A 16,261-nucleotide genomic window follows, 5' to 3' on the forward strand; every position below is an offset into this window, starting at 1 on the left:
CCGAGAACTCCCGTTTGGCTTTCTCTGGCATATCCACGTTTGCCGTTGGACGGCTTCTTCACTAATTCAAGGACAGAGCTGCAGTAAACCGATCTTCCTTTTCAGCATCTTGTCACCTGGTTCCTACAGCAAGCCTCCCTGAGTGTGGAGTCAGTCACCTTCGTGTAAGAGACCAGGGAAGTGAGGGCATGCATCAACTAGCCACACCCAAATGTCACTTTACAGTATTTGTTCACAAATGAGCTATCAAGTGACTGTATGCTTCTTTCTAATGTTGTATCCGATGATGAGGAGTGAATTTGTCCCTTTCTGCACAAGCAGGAAAAGACTACTTAGGATGCTCCAAAAATAACTTTAGGTACGAGTTCATTGTTGAGTTGGAACGAACTCTCTCCCGTGTACCAGCCTTGTCCACTCCCAGCAACCTGTGTGCTGTGGAAGGCAGGACCAGGAGGGATGAAGGATGCGGGGATGCATGCCGCATGCGCAGTGGATGCATGCCGCATGCGCAGTGGATGCATGCCGCATGCGCAGTGGCCTCTCTCTGGGCATGAGGTGTGGCGGTGGGCGGGGAGAGTGGTCTGGGGCTCCCCCGGGCAGAGCCCTCAGAGTAAGCCTCTGCACCCAATGGACCAAAAGTAGCTGCTGTATCAGGAAGATATTTCTCTCTTAAAATGGGGGAACGTGATGAGGAGTCCTCTTCCACATCACCCATATAAAAAGTTGAAAAAGCTCCGAAGCAGATAGAAGGAGACCTTGACCCAGTGAGCTGGCAGCTGGAAGTGCCTGTATTGGGCTCCTTGGGCCGCTGTTACAAAGCACCACGTACGGGGCAACAACAGAAATATATCGCCATATAGTTCTGAGGCTAGAAGTCAGAAATCAAGGTGTCTGCGGGGATGGTATTTTCGGAGGGCTGTGAGGGGGGAAATGTCTCCAACATGTAACTGAAAATAATTTTTTTCAACTATTAATCAAAAATACAAATAAAAGAACATGGCAAGGTCTCTTTTTTGCTAATCAGATAAGAAACTGTATTTTTTGTTTTGTTTTTCAGAGTCTAGCCAGTGATGTTTCTGGTGAAATTCACTGCTGGTGAAGTTTCATCAACAAACAAAAGTGTTGGTTTCAGATTCTCAGGAATCTAAAATGGACTGTCATGGTGGCAGAGAGTGAGGGGTTAGGGACTCCCTGAAGTGACCTGTCATACCCTTGAAGGAGGCTAAAAAGAAGGAAAAAGAGGGACCTGGCATTCAAATAGACCAAGATCCGCAAGTTCCCCAAGTTTGTGACTGGAGACAGGAAAATAAGTTACTTTCTTTTTTATTATTTGCTACTTTTTCAAAATTCATTCAAAGAGTTTAAATTCTTTTTCTAATCAGAAATAGTCCTATTCAAAGGAAGGCATGAATCTTACACATTGGAAAAGAAGAAAAGTCAAAAACAAAAAACAAACAAGACTATTTTCTCACTTGAAGTTCGTAATCTCTATCAGTTTTTCTTCTGCCTGTTTCCTTTCATGGTTCAAACTCCTGTGACAGTGTGGTCCCCGCCCCGTTCCACCAACTTGATCCCTTCCTTAGACCCTGGTTTCTGCAAACACCACCACCATGAATTCATTGAAACATCACCCCCATCTGCTCACTAAATCTATTGCCATTGTCCTACCCTGCGGCAATTCAGGCTCAGGGGCGTTCTCCTTCTTGGACATTCCCCCTCCTGCACGGTCTGCCTCTCCTCCAGCCGTCCCTTCACTTTCCCAATACATGAGGCCCATTGCACATCTTGGCTCTGAAACCCTCGCTCTTCTCTGCCTGGGCGTTGGCTGTCGTCCGGGGCCCCGAGCTGGGTCTGCGTGTGAGCACAGGCAGCCCAGGACCTTGGTGGCCTGGGTCCGGGGCTGGGAGGGCACCGAGGCACGTGTTCTTTAGTCTTCTACCGATGGACTGACTGTTCATGTTCAACACTGAGGTTCGACTTTGTTTTTCCACCTTTGTTATTCTGCTTACTACATCTCTCGTTAATCACCAGCACTGGGAGTACATGGGGTGTTTAATAAAATGGGTTCTTGAGTAGAGCAGTTATTTCATGTATTATTATTATACAGTTGTGATAGACAGAATAATGCCCCCACCACATTCCAAAGTATGCCTGTATCCTATCCCATGAAACCTACCACTGTATCACCTCATGTGGCAAAGGAATTTTATGATCAATATAGGGCCGTCCCGTGATATTAGCCTGGATTATCTGGATGGGCCTAATGTAACCATAAAGCTCCTTAACACAGAAAGGTAGCCATGAAAGCAGAGAATCTGAGTGAGGGAGTGTGGCGAAGGCGCCATCCACCTCTGCGGGCTTCAAAGATGAAGAAACAGGATTGCGAGCCAAGGAAGGCAGAGAAATTCTGCAAGCCAGCGAAGGCGAAAACCTGGATTCTCTCCTAGAGGTTCCCGAAGGAGCGCAGCCCTGCCTCCAACTTGGATTTAGCCCCCTGAAACCCATGTCCAGCTTCTAACCCCCAGAACTGTCAAGACAATGAATATATTATGTTTTAATCCACCAATTGTCTGCTAATTTATTACAACAGCTGTACGAAGCTAATACAGGAGTCCTTGTCATTTTCCGCTTCCCTTAGCACGATGTTACACAGACAGCCTTCATTGTTTAATGAAAACGAGTGAGAATTTAGGATTTATCATTTCCTGGTTCTTTACCTACTCCGCCATTCAGTCTGATGTGTTCAATGGTAATATTTCTGAGTATCTGAGATCTAGTTAAGATGATGAGACCCTATATTTGGGCCTGCAAGTTGCAACAGAGAAAAACTACGTTTCCCATGCAGGTTTCCCTCACAGTCTTGGAGGCTCCCATGAAACCTTGGTCGGTCAAAATGGCGTAAAGCCCCACAGCAATGATTTTCGAGCACTAACGAATGCACAGCAGGGATGGAAATAAAGCCCAGATGCTCACAGCCACAGTCCAAAGCCTGGGGCGTGATGCTGAGGTGCTGAGCATTGTTCCCAGGGAGGGAGTCTGAGGGGGCCACTCTCGCCCCTCGGGGTGCTCCCCCTCCCCCCGCCTCTGCAGGCTCACTGCAACACAAACTCTGAGTGCTGTTTTCCCTTTTGGCCTTTTTCGGGATGTCCTTCCGTGAGTAAAAACAGGCATTCATGCAAGGTCAGGGTCGGTTGCAAAAGCCAAGTGACAGTCACGTAAAGCAAACTTTTGAAAAGCGGCAACACCTGTAAACCAATGGACTTAAGGAGTCTGTTTTGCCACCAGCCGGGTTTCCGCACTGGTCTTTGGCAATCTGCTAGCTAAACTCAGCTGACTGGTTCGGAACCTTCTCTTTCTTCTCTGGCCCCTGGCGCTCCGTCGTCATGTCTCCTCCGGTTTGATGTGCAAAATTCTGCCACCCAGCTAGGACTCCGCAGAGTTCCCTGGCAGAGTTCCCTGGCGCTCCGTCGTGGTCTCCTCCAGTTTGGTGTGCAAAATTCTGCAACCCAGCCCTGGGCAGAGGCAGGCCCCGCGAAGGCTGGGGTCAGCTCCTTCTCTGCATTAACATTTCCGTGTGCCCAGTGTTCCTTAGTTACACAGTGTGGGATTTCATTTCATCTTTACAATAACTTGGCGAGGGAGGTATAATCTTTGCCTTCAATTTACAGTTGAGAAAACCGAGTTCACGGAAGTTTCCATGTAGTAAATGACAGAAAAAGAGATCTGAGTGAAAATCTCTTGATTCCTTATTCACTTATTAAACTAATGTCATTTTTTACTATCCCAGCTGTCCTTGCCATTTTACCTCAGAGCCATTTCCCAAATACACGTTTTTGCAAGTGTTTTAAATGATAATGTAACTTATGCACATTATAAACCATGTGAAAAATACAGAAAAGAATGAAAGGGTTTAAATCATCCATAATCTTCCTACTCAAAGATAATCATTATCACTGTTCTACTGTGTTCCTTTCTAAATATTTTCCTGCGAACTCCCCCGAGTATGTTTCTTTTGACACTGCATTTGCATTTACAGTTTTGCATCACATTCCATTGTTGTTATTCTGAGTGAAGGGAGGTGGTGTTCTAGTCTTATTTTATTTACAGGTGAACTGCACTGCCTTTTGGTGGCTGGCTTTTTCTATTTGTATTTCAATATAATAAACAATTGGTCCACTGTTCTAGAGTTACCTTTTTTTTTCCCCCAAGATGAGAGCTACCCCTCTCAAAACACTCTCAGACCAGCAGGGCCGGCGATCACTTGGGAAATTGTTAGTACTGCAGGCCCTCCTCTGCTGAACCAGGAGGTCCTGATGGTGGCAGGAACCCCTGTCCTCACGAGCACGCCAGGTGGTTTTCACACGTGACAAAGTTGGACTGAAATGCCTTGGTGGGGCAATAGCAGCCAGGAGGCCTGCCCTAGGTTGAAGGCAAGCTGAATAATTGTCACTGATGGAAGAAAAAGAGAAGAGCGTTTTTGTCCCTCACCACGTGCCGTCCACATCTGCTCTTAGTTACCTGGGTTAGGTGGGGAGCCCTCTTTGAGGTGCTTACGTGCTTCCTTAGAAATGCAGTAGTGACCTACATGACACTCTTACCACCCAGTCGTGCCTTCCTAGAGGGTGGGGCAAAGGTAGGCTTACAGTTGTGAGTATGCAAAACCCAGAGTTTATCCTCATATGACTGTCGATTAATTAGGCATGATTTTCCATGCAAACCACTGTAACTCTTTCTTTTTTCCTATCTCGTCTGCACAGGCTTCTCCTGCTTAGCCAGACAAGCAAGGATTTGTCAAAGTCAGACCAGAACGAAGAGCAGGTGCATGCTAAGTTCCATTCTGAGAGCTTTCCTTAAACTCCTACCATGTCAGATTAGATGGCGTAGAAAAGAAACATACAGTTTCTAGGCCGGCCCTTTAAGAAAATTCACAGTCTTGTTAGGAAATAAAGCTTTTGTATATGAAATCCAGTTCATAGTTACTCAAGCCCTTAACTGATTGTAATGAAGTATTTCAGTGCTGGAGATGAGCAGTGAATGGCCTGCTGTACAGAAAGACAGACATATGACTACAGGGTTGGGGGGGGGCATAAGAAAGGACGAACGTGAGTAGGACCTACATAATAATTATTGCACCAATCATAAAAACTCCACTTGTTAAATATTTACCATGGCCAGACATAATTTTAAGCAATTGACGTCAGTTACTTCCTCCAAATCTCAAGGCACCATTCNCCTCATATGACTGTCGATTAATTAGGCATGATTTTCCATGCAAACCACTGTAACTCTTTCTTTTTTCCTATCTCGTCTGCACAGGCTTCTCCTGCTTAGCCAGACAAGCAAGGATTTGTCAAAGTCAGACCAGAACGAAGAGCAGGTGCATGCTAAGTTCCATTCTGAGAGCTTTCCTTAAACTCCTACCATGTCAGATTAGATGGCGTAGAAAAGAAACATACATTTTCTAGGCCCGCCCTTCAAGAAAATTCACAGTCTTGTTAGGAAATAAAGCTTTTGTATATGAAATCCAGTTCATAGTTACTCAAGCCCTTAACTGATTGTAATGAAGTATTTCAGTGCCGGAGATGAGCAGTGAGTGGCCTGAACTGTACAGAAAGACAGACATATTGACTACAGGGTCGGGGGGGGGGGGGTCCCCGTAAGAAAGGAGGAACGTGAGTAGGACCTACACAATAATTATTGCACCGATCATAAAAACTCCACTTGTTAAATATTTACCATGGCCAGACATAATTTTAAGCAATTGACATCCATTACTTCCTCCAAATCTCAAGACACCATTCAGTATATCTATAATACCCATTCTCCGGACAAGGCTAAATAAAGTTAGGAAAGTTTGCCAATGTTAAGTAAACAGCCCTCTGCAGAGTCCGAATTCCAGCCCAGGTCTGTTTGACCTCAGAGCCCTGTCTCTTACCACTTCTGCCCCAGTGGTTAACTCTGATTGCAGAGGCTGCTAGGTGGAGACAGAGGCTTGTGGTCCACTGCAGATGAAGGAAACCCTAGCAGGGGCGAGCAGTCTCCTGTGTCCAGTTCCCCTGACCAGAGTGCAGGGCTGCCCTTGGCAGGGTGCTAAACAGATGGACTGGATTTTGGGGAGCCTTACAGGCAGAGAGCGTGACCTGGGATACAACACCGTAGATTCAGAAGAACCGTTACACATTCCTTGAACTTTGTGAAAGTAATGGTTTAAGGCTAGAGTAACGTTGGATTAAAAAAGCATCATTTGGGGGGAATGAAGAGATAGTTGGGTATGACCACAGACTGCTACAGTGATTGTTGTAAACCAGATACCAGATGGTAAAGAAAATGACTGGGGCATTGGCAGGGGAAGAAGAGAATGACTGATTATTAAACGGGAGAGAAGAAAGGTGAAAGTTTTAATGGCAGTTTGGCCAAAGAGACTTTAGAATTTGAACCTGATCCTGCAGATGAATTTGAACTTCGCAAAGAAATTACAGTAAGCTGGAGAGAGATAGCGAAGACAAATAATGGATTTGTTATTTTCAGAGACGGTGGGTTTAGGGCATTCGGAGCTTCCTTCCTTCCTGTCTACACTCATCTGGTCTCCGTGTCCTGTTGCTCTTAGAAACATGTGAACCAGGACGCATCTACTTTATGCTTTCTCATGTTCTCATATAGAGCTGGTCATCTTTCAACTGGTCTATGGCACTAACCCCGAAATGCTCTCGTGTTCAGAACCACTTCTCTAGAATCTATTGTTTTGCTGCAAGGAGTTTTCTTGCCAAAACCTCCCTCCAACTGTTCCTCTTCCTGCCCCAAGTTTTAAAGGACTTTCTCACTACCTTTCATTTGGTATGGTATTCAGAATTTGAGTAACCATGATTGATTATGCAAATAGACAATTGGGAGATTGAACGTGGATGTATTCATCCTTATATGAGACATAAGGTAAGCCCTGGCTGATGTGGCACAGTGGATTGAGCACGGGCCTGTGAAGCAAAGGGTCACCAGTTCGATCCCCAGTCAGGGCACATGCCTGGGTTGCAGGCCAGGTTCCCAGTGGGGGCCATGTGAGAGGCAACCACCCATTGATGTTTCTCACCCCCTCTTTCTCCTTCCCTTCCCCTCTCTCTAAAAATAAATAAATAAAATACTTTTTAAAAAGACAAAAGGTGTGTGGGTTCTGCTCAACTTTCTGGCCACATCCTCTTCCAGTAGCACTTCATGATGGAGTGGCACCCACAGAATTCGAGAGCAAACGCATCTCCAAAAGCCCTGACTGGGTATTGTTCACTGCTGTGTTTGTGGCGCCTAATCTACTACCCGACACATCCTGGGCCCTCAGTAACTATGTGCAGAAGGAAAGAAGGAAGGGAAGCAAGAAGGACTAAGTAAATCAAAAAAATTCCAGCATCGTTTCAGTCTAGTGTGTTGTTGTTGAAATGAAAGGGAATTTTCGTTTTCATTGGAGGTCTAAGATCTTTGCAGAGAGGAAACCATGGGAAGGCAGAGGGAGGCCTGGGGGGAGGTGGAGGAGGAAGGTCAGAAAGGCAGTCCGTGAACTGGATGTCCTACCTCATAGCCGAACAAATGACAGATGCTGGCGTACAAGTTCAGGGGCACATTACCAAAAAACTCCACGACTTGCATTTCAGAGACCGTGAGTTTGACTGGAATTCTTAGTTTTATAAAGAGGTCACTCAGATTCCTCAAAATATTTAATAGGCATCAAAGCATTTCTGCAATACTATTTTAGTTCTCACGAGAAAGGCAACATGGCAATGTCCATCTTTTACCTTTGAACACAGGAGAAGTTTCCTAGGAGAGAAAAAGTGTCGAGAGCGTGGGAACAAAGAGGAAAACAATGGGAAAGCACCTGTAATTCAATTACGGATACCAGCTTTCGACACAGACAAAACTAGCCGTAAGCAAAGCGCCTGTAACTAAGTGTAGCAGGGACATTTCTTTCCTTTCTTCCTGAAATAAAGGAAGAATAGAAATCCAGGAAATTAGACACCTATGCAAAAGAAGTGTGTGTGTGTGTGTGAGAGAGAGAGAGAGAAGAGAGAGAGAGAAATCTCTTAGTTGATAGCCAAGCAAAGTAGACCACACTTTCCTTGTAAAAATAACGTCCCTTGCAGTAAGAAGGTGATAGCTGTAACTATAGACTAAATATTTTCTCAATGATCACGAATCCCGACACAACAAACCTTACGTGCACTGAACAGTTTATTGATTTTTTCAGACTTATCCCGGAAGTAAAGCCGAAACTTATTATGTTCGTTTGTTAGGTCAGAAATGCTCATGGAGTGAAAACCAAATCGTGCATTTAAAGGCCGAGGAAAAGGCCGCTCGGTCTAGTGAGAGGACACGGTCCCCAGCGGCGGTTTCCAGGGCTGGGGGCGTTCCTGGGGCGTTGGTGCGCGGAGCGGCTTCTGTGCGATGCTCATGTCGGGCGTTTCCTTCCAGCCATCTACGAGCCGTCCTGCGAGGCGTACAAACACCTGGGCCAGACGTCGAATTACTACTGGATTGACCCTGATGGCAGCGGGCCGCTGGGGCCTCTGAAGGTGTACTGCAACATGACAGGTACGGGGGCCGCGCGACTCCTTGGGGATGTTGCTTCTCTGTGTGCTGAGAACCAGTGCTATCCCCACAGCTTGTTTTTTCTGTGCTGTGTTTTCATCACAACCCACGACACAGTAGTACACGGGGCTGGATTCGTTAGGTAAAGGGTGAAACACATTTCTAAAGCAATGATACCTTCAGACAGTGTCTTTTGAAAAAAATCTCCCTTCTGACTGTAATGATAAAAAATTAGCACTGTAAAAAAATCTGTGGTGGGAGAGACCCCCCAAAGGGAAGTAGCAAGGTCCGGCTGACTAGGAAGCAGCCTCTGCAGGCGCCCAGGCTGGGGAAGCTCAGCGCGATGTTCGGCTCCCCACGCCAGCCAAGCTCACAGAGGGTTCCAGACCCCGCCCCCCATTCCCTGGGGTTATACAGGGAACCCTGCTGGGTGCTGACATCCCATTCTGGCAAAGGCACAGCTTCCCAGCAGCTTTCACAAAATGTACCTGAGGCTTCCTGCCGGGAAAGAGAAGCCAGCATTTCTCCCGATCCACATTGAATTCCAGGGCTGTGGAATGAGAGTGTGGGTTCTGGCACACACCCAGAGCAGTGCGTGAGGTGTCCAGCTCTCCAAGAGCGCATTTCTGTCAGACACCAGGTAATGTCTTGCCCTCCAAAACCCTGGAGAAGAGGGCGAGGCGTGCACTGCTCACTGGCTGCAGGCAGGGTCAGCGTTCGATGTGGACGTCTGGGGAAGGTGATGGTCAGGGTGGTGATCGCATGTGCTGCTGGTGATGAGGGCCACACGGACCGTTTGCCCTGTGCCAGGCATCCTGGGAGGTCCTTTACTCAGACTACCTGGGTTTGTATCCTGGCTCCATTAGTCAGCAGATATGTAATCTTGGCCACCTTCTTACCTTTATGAAACTCAATATGCCTCAGTATGTTTGCCTGTAAAATGGATTAACAGTAATATCTATCTCATAGCATCATTACATAATAGAAATAAGATTTACATAGGGCTTTTAGCATATTATCAAACACATAGTAAACTTTCAGTAAAGGTTACAGGCAGTAGGCTATTTTTTTTGAAGGATTAGTGAGTAAAATACCTTTCTTATATCATTCAGGCATGATTCAAATTTAAGTGTTTGAAGCCAGTGGTTCTTAAGCCCGATGTGCTTTAGGATCATGTATGGAGCCTTTTTTCCCCTCTTTTCCTTACAATCTTACTGGCCCCGGCTCAGAAACTTTGACCTGCTAGGTGTGTGGTGGACCTAGGATTGTGCAGCCGGGACTGAGAACCCCAAACAGCTGAGTGGACCCTGGTGGAGAAGTTCTGGCAATGCCAGGAAGCCAGGCTTCCTGTGGCACAGGACAGATGGGACAATGACGAGGACATATGTGTAGGAAGGGGGCCGTCCAGAGAAAATGATGAAATGGAAGCTGCCACCCCCAGAATTTCCTCCCAGGCCAAGAACCCTAAGCGCACCCCGGAGAAGAAACTCACAGACCAGGAAGCGTGATCTAAGAGTTGTTAGTTGGACTTGTCCATGGACTTGGGGACTTGCTTGTTCACCTTCATTGTAATCTTACTTGAACTACAGTATAACCTATGAGAACTTGATTCTGTCTATAAGAAGCTTGATCTTTAGTCTCACTCTCTCTTCCTCTCTTCTCACTCCCTCTCCCCCATATTTATGTAACTGAGGTATATATATATATATATATATATATATAGCAAGTGAAGTCAGCTGCTAACCTCAGAGCAAATCAAGCACCCTTACAATGCTTGAACAGTTACGAATTTACTCCAGTTATTTGCCCGTATGCATTTCAAAAAAGACCTGGACAACCCAACCAAACCACGACGAATACACTTTCTATGTGAAGAACACATGGAACGAAGGGCCGTTTGCTTTCTGGAGAGATGACCTTTCTGTGAGTTGAAGCCTTCCCCCAGAAACACGGGTCTCCTCGTCACCGATGCCTCCCTTCAAGAGTGCGGCTACAGTTCCTCCCAGCTCTCTCGACGCAGCCTGAGCAGCGAGGGAAACAGTACAGCGCCCTGCAGTGAGAATGTTTGTCTTCTGTCTCTCCAGGCGGCTATGGGCATCCGTGTGTCAGGGTCCCTTGTAAGTCACAGCTTGGCCTTTTGCCATCTGTCAGCACCTTCCTTCATCTGGAGAGAACGTGAACTTGACACCGCTAGGAGAACATGGCGCCACAGAGCTTGGCTTGGGCTGCTCCATTTCCGAGAGATGTATGTTGAAGAGGAGCAGGGGATGGCAGCATGAGGTGGCCTGCGAAGACCCGATGTGTCACTCAGTGTCTTGAGAAACTATGCGTGTGCCTCACTTTGCAGCGTGTCTGTGAAAGAATGGAGCTGCCCTTACCCCTCAGGGGCCCAGATGTGACTGGGTGTGTAACACTATTGACCATATATCACATGTTGGACACGAGACGTCCTCTCTGGGGAAGGAGCGATGTGTTGGCAGGGGTCCGTCTCTTTTTCCTCCTCCTTACAAGGATGGGGCGGGATGCAAGGAAGTTCGTCACTTGTACAGACGGATCCAGCGAACATTTGAAGGAAAGGAACCTCCCTGGCAGCCAATTCCGGATGTAAATTTGGGTAGGGACTAAAAAGAATAAACTCTTGATGAGTACCTCTAGACTCCTCTGTCTAGGATTTGTTTTCATGTATGCATCCACTGTGCAGCAGACACTGTGCCATGTGAGAACCAGTGGAGGTAGGACATGAGCGCCTTCAGGGTGCTCTCGCCTAATAATAAACACAGTGTTAAAAAGTAAACAAACAAGTGACTTTCTCAGAAATAAAAACAGGGGGGTTGTGAGGAGTGAGTTATTTTGGATAGAGGGTTTTAAGAAAGATGTCTCTGAGGCAGCCACCTACCATGAAGCCAACATGTAAAGTATAGAAAGACAAAGGCCCTAAAAAGAAGAGGAAAAGAATGGAGCCCCAAGGCACCAAAGAGGTTCTTTCTTTACAAGGAAATGCACCCCCACGTGACTGAAAATGAAGTGGGGACATAGGCCGGGGCCAGAGCAGCCCAGACAGTGAGGATGGTCGTCGGAAAAAACTTGGAGTTTTCATGTTTCATTTATTTTTTTCAGTGTAGCAGGTGGGAGTCTACACAGAGGTTTTAAGCAAGAGCGTGGGAAGGTCTTGATTAGAAGCCCCCCTGGGGGTGCCGGGGGTGCCTGAGTGGTAGTGTTGGGACCCGCCGGGAAGCTGCATCAGCGTCCGGGGAAGAGATACGCCGCCTTGGACGAGGACGGCGACGGCTTAAATGATGAGAAAAAGATGGATTTCAGATCCAGTTCGAAGACAGGACCGTCAGCGTCAGTGATGGATTCAATACGCATGGTTAAAGACAGTTATCAAGAGTAACTCCTGAATTTATGGATCGAGTGACTAGGTGAATTATGGCATCATTATTGGGGAGATGTGGAAAATTAAGGGAAGAACAGGTTTAGAAGAATTTCAGTAATTCAGCTTTGGCCTAGTTAATTATGAGATGCCGTATGCCATCCAAATTGAGATGCAAATCTGGCAGTTGGATAAGCCCCCAAAAGGATGCTTGGATTAGAAATATAAATGCGCTAATTGTTCGCATATAAATATATGAGAAATAATAGCACCAATGAGGGCATGATGTAAACAGGGGAGAGGCGTCTCAGGGGGCAGCTCACAGGAACTGAATAGAGAGCAGTTTCCAGCCATGAACTAGTGGGTCTATGAGCCGGGGAATGTAATGGAGAGCAAGGGGGAGAAGAGGGTCAAAGGTCATTCTGCAGAAGAATGGGTCATCCGTGCAAATGATCAAGGGGCTGCTTGGGTCCTGGAGAAGGACGAGCAGACTTGGAGGGGGACAGACTGAATCCATGCAGTTGTATCTAACGTGCAGGAAGGATGGCCAGTCCCAGCCTCAGGATGCAGGGCACCCGCACAGACAACTTTGGGAACCCCGGAAGGGGCGGTTAGCCTCAGCTCAGGGACCCACAACATCTGCTGCAAACCAGCTGGCCTGAGAGTTGAGTCTTGAAGAACAAGTGGCTCTTACGGGGCCCACAAACAGGGAGAAGGGAACTTACAAAACGCTCTGAGCGGGAGGCACAGCAGTTGGCCCCTGATCCTGAGGGAAAAGCAAGCGGATGGACGGTATTGTAACACTGAAGTGTGGCTTCGGCAACTGGGAATACCATTCTCCAAAGAAGACCAGACCTGAAGGAGGGAGGCGAGGTAGGAAAGGCCTCTGTTGTGACTCGGGAGTGGAAGCGGGGAGTGGAGGCAGGGCCATTGGGGAGGGGGAGGATTGCCGCGATGGAGCTTCAGGAAGCTGAGTGGACTGGGGAGTTCGGAGCTGGCATGTGGCCAGGTGTCCACGGTGGAGAACCCCAGGACGTGGGGCAGACTAGCAGGGCCACATCAGGCATGGCGGCCTCTCTATTGCCCTCAGTGGCAGGAATCCCACCTCAGAGAGCTATGCGGTGGGCAGATTTTATACAAATTCCCTGTAGGACTTGGGGCACATCAATTAATCTCCGTCTCCGTTTCCTCATCTGTAAAATGTAGGAATTGGAATGAGTGGGTGTTTACACTGCCTTCCTTTTTAAAAAAAGGGAAAAATCTATTTTTACCATGTATATGAAAGATAAATATTGCTACTTGCAGTCAAATAAGTCAGAGATGACATCCTCTTGCCCCAAAGAAGTTTGAATGTACTCATTTCTTGACCAAGTTTGACACAAACTGGCAGTCTTTATTTTTTTTCATAAGGCAGTTCCTCTGCTGTGCAATCCCTCTTTCAACTGTGCAGTTCCCAGCTGCAGTTCTCTGAATTCAGGGGCGTCTCGGAGGGACAGGGCATTTCAAGGGCTGCGGAGTTGACATTGAGGAGAGAATATATTCATCAAATCCTTTGCAGAAGGATTCATCATTCTGAGCGACTCAAAGCCTGGCTTCCTTTTTTTCCATCTTCGGGGCACATTAGAAAGTGCGGTCATTGTTATTCTCCCCTTCCTTGTCCATTTTATCATCTCCCTGAAAGTTTGATATTACAAATATAGTTTTAATGAATGTCTCCTTGGATGCATTTCTAATTTTTACCTCTCTCCCGTGTACATTTTTCTAACAGTACAGCGTCTTTGTTTCTATTTCCAAAGGATGGTTACCAATATCTTCCTCTGGAAACCTTGAACCTTTATATTTAAGGCTTCATTTAGTTCTTCCTGCTCAGTGATTAATAATAGCAGTAAATAATGCGAGTCCCCGCCATTGTCCTTTGACTTATCCTTTGCTTATCCCTCAATCAAAATGACATTTTTCATAATATGCTGTCCTCTAATTCATGTTCTTCATAACCCTCTTTGCATTCATATTTACTTTTTTTCATTGAAGTAAGCATCTGTGCTATCGCACGTGAAGTTTAAAGTCCAAATAAGAATGACCTCCTGCACACTCCGTAGTGGTTTGTTGTTTTAACAAAACACCATTCAGGGTGTTCACATAATTTGTACTCTAGAAACCCCTGGGATTTAGCTGATCACCTTCTACTGTCCTCCATAATGGTAAAAGCCCTTTGTGCCTTTTTAATCTAGTATTTATAGAGAGCATGTCACTCAAGTTTCTCGGCATGTGCACTCAATAATATCAATTTATTTATTACTGTGCTTTTCAAAAGTTTCAGTGGTGCAGTCTACTGGAGAGTGTCATGGATCGACACACCCCAGTCCTATCACCATTAACCCGTTAGCCCAACTCCCAGCAAAACTCATCAGGTCCTCCCCTATCATCCTCGATTCCTTAGCGGCTTACAGTGACACCCAGGTATTGCTCATGGGTCTGTGGGTCAGGAGTCCCAGCTTAGCCATTGGCCGTGCAGGGTCTCCCAGGCCGAAATGAAGGGGTCAGCAGGGCTGGGGAGCACCTGAGGCTCCAGATCCTCTTCCGTGGTCATCCAGGTTGTGATGGAATCCAGCTCCTAGTGATTTTAAGGCTGCAGGCCCCACTTTCTAGCTGGCTGTTTTCTGTGGGTTGCTGCCTTTTCCCAGAGGCTGTTCTCAGGTCCCAGCCACGAGTCCCTCGCACACATGTCAGTAAGAGGACCTCCTCCCAAGGGTGTCTAACCCATGGCCCATGGACTGCGTGTGGCCCAGGATGGCTGTGAATGCGGCCCAACACAAAACCGTGAATTTACTTAAAACATTATGAGATTTTTTTTGTGATTACGTGTCACAGTGTACTTAATGTGTGGCCCAAGACAACTCTTCTTCTCCCAGTGTGGCCCAGAGCTGCCAAAAGGTTGGACACCCCCGGGAGAGGGGCTCACCTGATCAGGTCATGCCCCACCAGGATCATCACCTGTTCGATTAACCTAAGTCAAAACCCAGGACCTCTTCCTCTTGGCCGTGTAGAGTGACCCAACCACAGGAGCGCTGCCCCGTCCACACTCCAGGAGAGGGCCCAGGGGGTGCATGCCTGGCGGCAGAATCCAGGGGCTGCCTCTCTGTGCTGCTTGCTGCACTGGCCTGTGCACCTCTGTGACGTGCCCATCCCCCACCTGCATGTGTCCTCACCTCTTTAGTAACAGTGCCACACTTCGTGTGTAGATTGCTGAGCTTCCTTATTCTCGGTCTTACATTTTTTTCAATATTGTTTCATTTAGGACACTTTAAAACCAGAGATAGACAAAAATAAAAATTGCTTACCAGCAGAAGCAAGAATGGCATGTTAGGAATAGTGTGATACAGATGTTCTATTTTACACGTGTAGCTACCTATATTTTTGAGGGCTATCAGAACGCCAGGCAGGATCCTGAGAGAATCACACCCATTAACCCCTCCAGTGATTCAACAGTAACACCGGAAGGAAGGTACTAATCACTCTTGTTCCCGTGCTTTTGGATGAGGAAACCAAAGCTCAGAGAAATTAGGTCCTGGTTCACACTACTGGTAAGTTATGGCAATGGACTTCTTAGACAGGCTTCATAGTTACTGCTTGTGTGTACATGCTCGTGCATACATGTGTGTATATACACACGTATGTATGTGAGTGCACATGTGGGCACAGTCATATATACATGCAAAGAGTCCTTTTAAATCCTGCAGTAGGACTTATAATACAATTCCTAAAATGAGCATCTCTTCGTATCATCATGGAAACGCCATGCACAGCCCGAATTTATCATGTGTGGTTGGGACAGCACTTTTGCTATAAACTATTTACTCATTAATTGTCCAACTAATGCCTTGGGGTTTTTAATCCGAGAACACATTTTAAATGAAATCAGTATGTAAACCATTAGGCAATGATTATCAATTTGAGCACTTAATTGAACTACAAGTGTTTTCTCTAATGTAATTTTCTGAGAGCTTTATAGGATGACTTATAGGTTTTCTATGCCCATCACCCCTTAAGGTGTACACCCAACTTTTAGGGTAATCTAAATTCTGGTCACAACATCTAGTTACTTTTCTAATGTAAATTTTTCTAATTTTGTATTTGTTGATTTGAGAGAGAAAGAGAGGAAGGGAGAGAGAGAGAGCAACATCAATTTGTTGTTCCATTTATGTATGCATTGGCTGATTCTTGTGTGGGCCCAAATGGGGGATCGAACCTGCAACCTCGGGATATCAGGATGACACCCAAACCAACTGAGCTACCCGGCCAGGGCCCCAATGTATAATC

The 16,261-nt window shown here is 46.5% G+C and overlaps 1 protein-coding gene across 1 annotated transcript in view; it reads left to right on the top strand.

The window, feature by feature from the left end:
* The window catches only part of CNTNAP2 (contactin associated protein 2), a 1,160,842-nt gene that overhangs the window by 568,425 nt on the left and 576,156 nt on the right, over positions 1-16,261 (top strand). Inside the window, exon 12 of the mRNA XM_037035585.1 lies at positions 8,452-8,571. Coding sequence (XP_036891480.1) covers positions 8,452-8,571 — 120 coding nt within the window. The remainder of the gene's footprint in view (positions 1-8,451; positions 8,572-16,261) is intronic.

Source organism: Sturnira hondurensis, unplaced genomic scaffold (genome assembly GCF_014824575.4).
Source record: "Sturnira hondurensis isolate 20B ecotype Veracruz unplaced genomic scaffold, ASM1482457v3 Scaffold0022464, whole genome shotgun sequence".
Classification (NCBI taxonomy): domain Eukaryota; kingdom Metazoa; phylum Chordata; class Mammalia; order Chiroptera; family Phyllostomidae; genus Sturnira; species Sturnira hondurensis.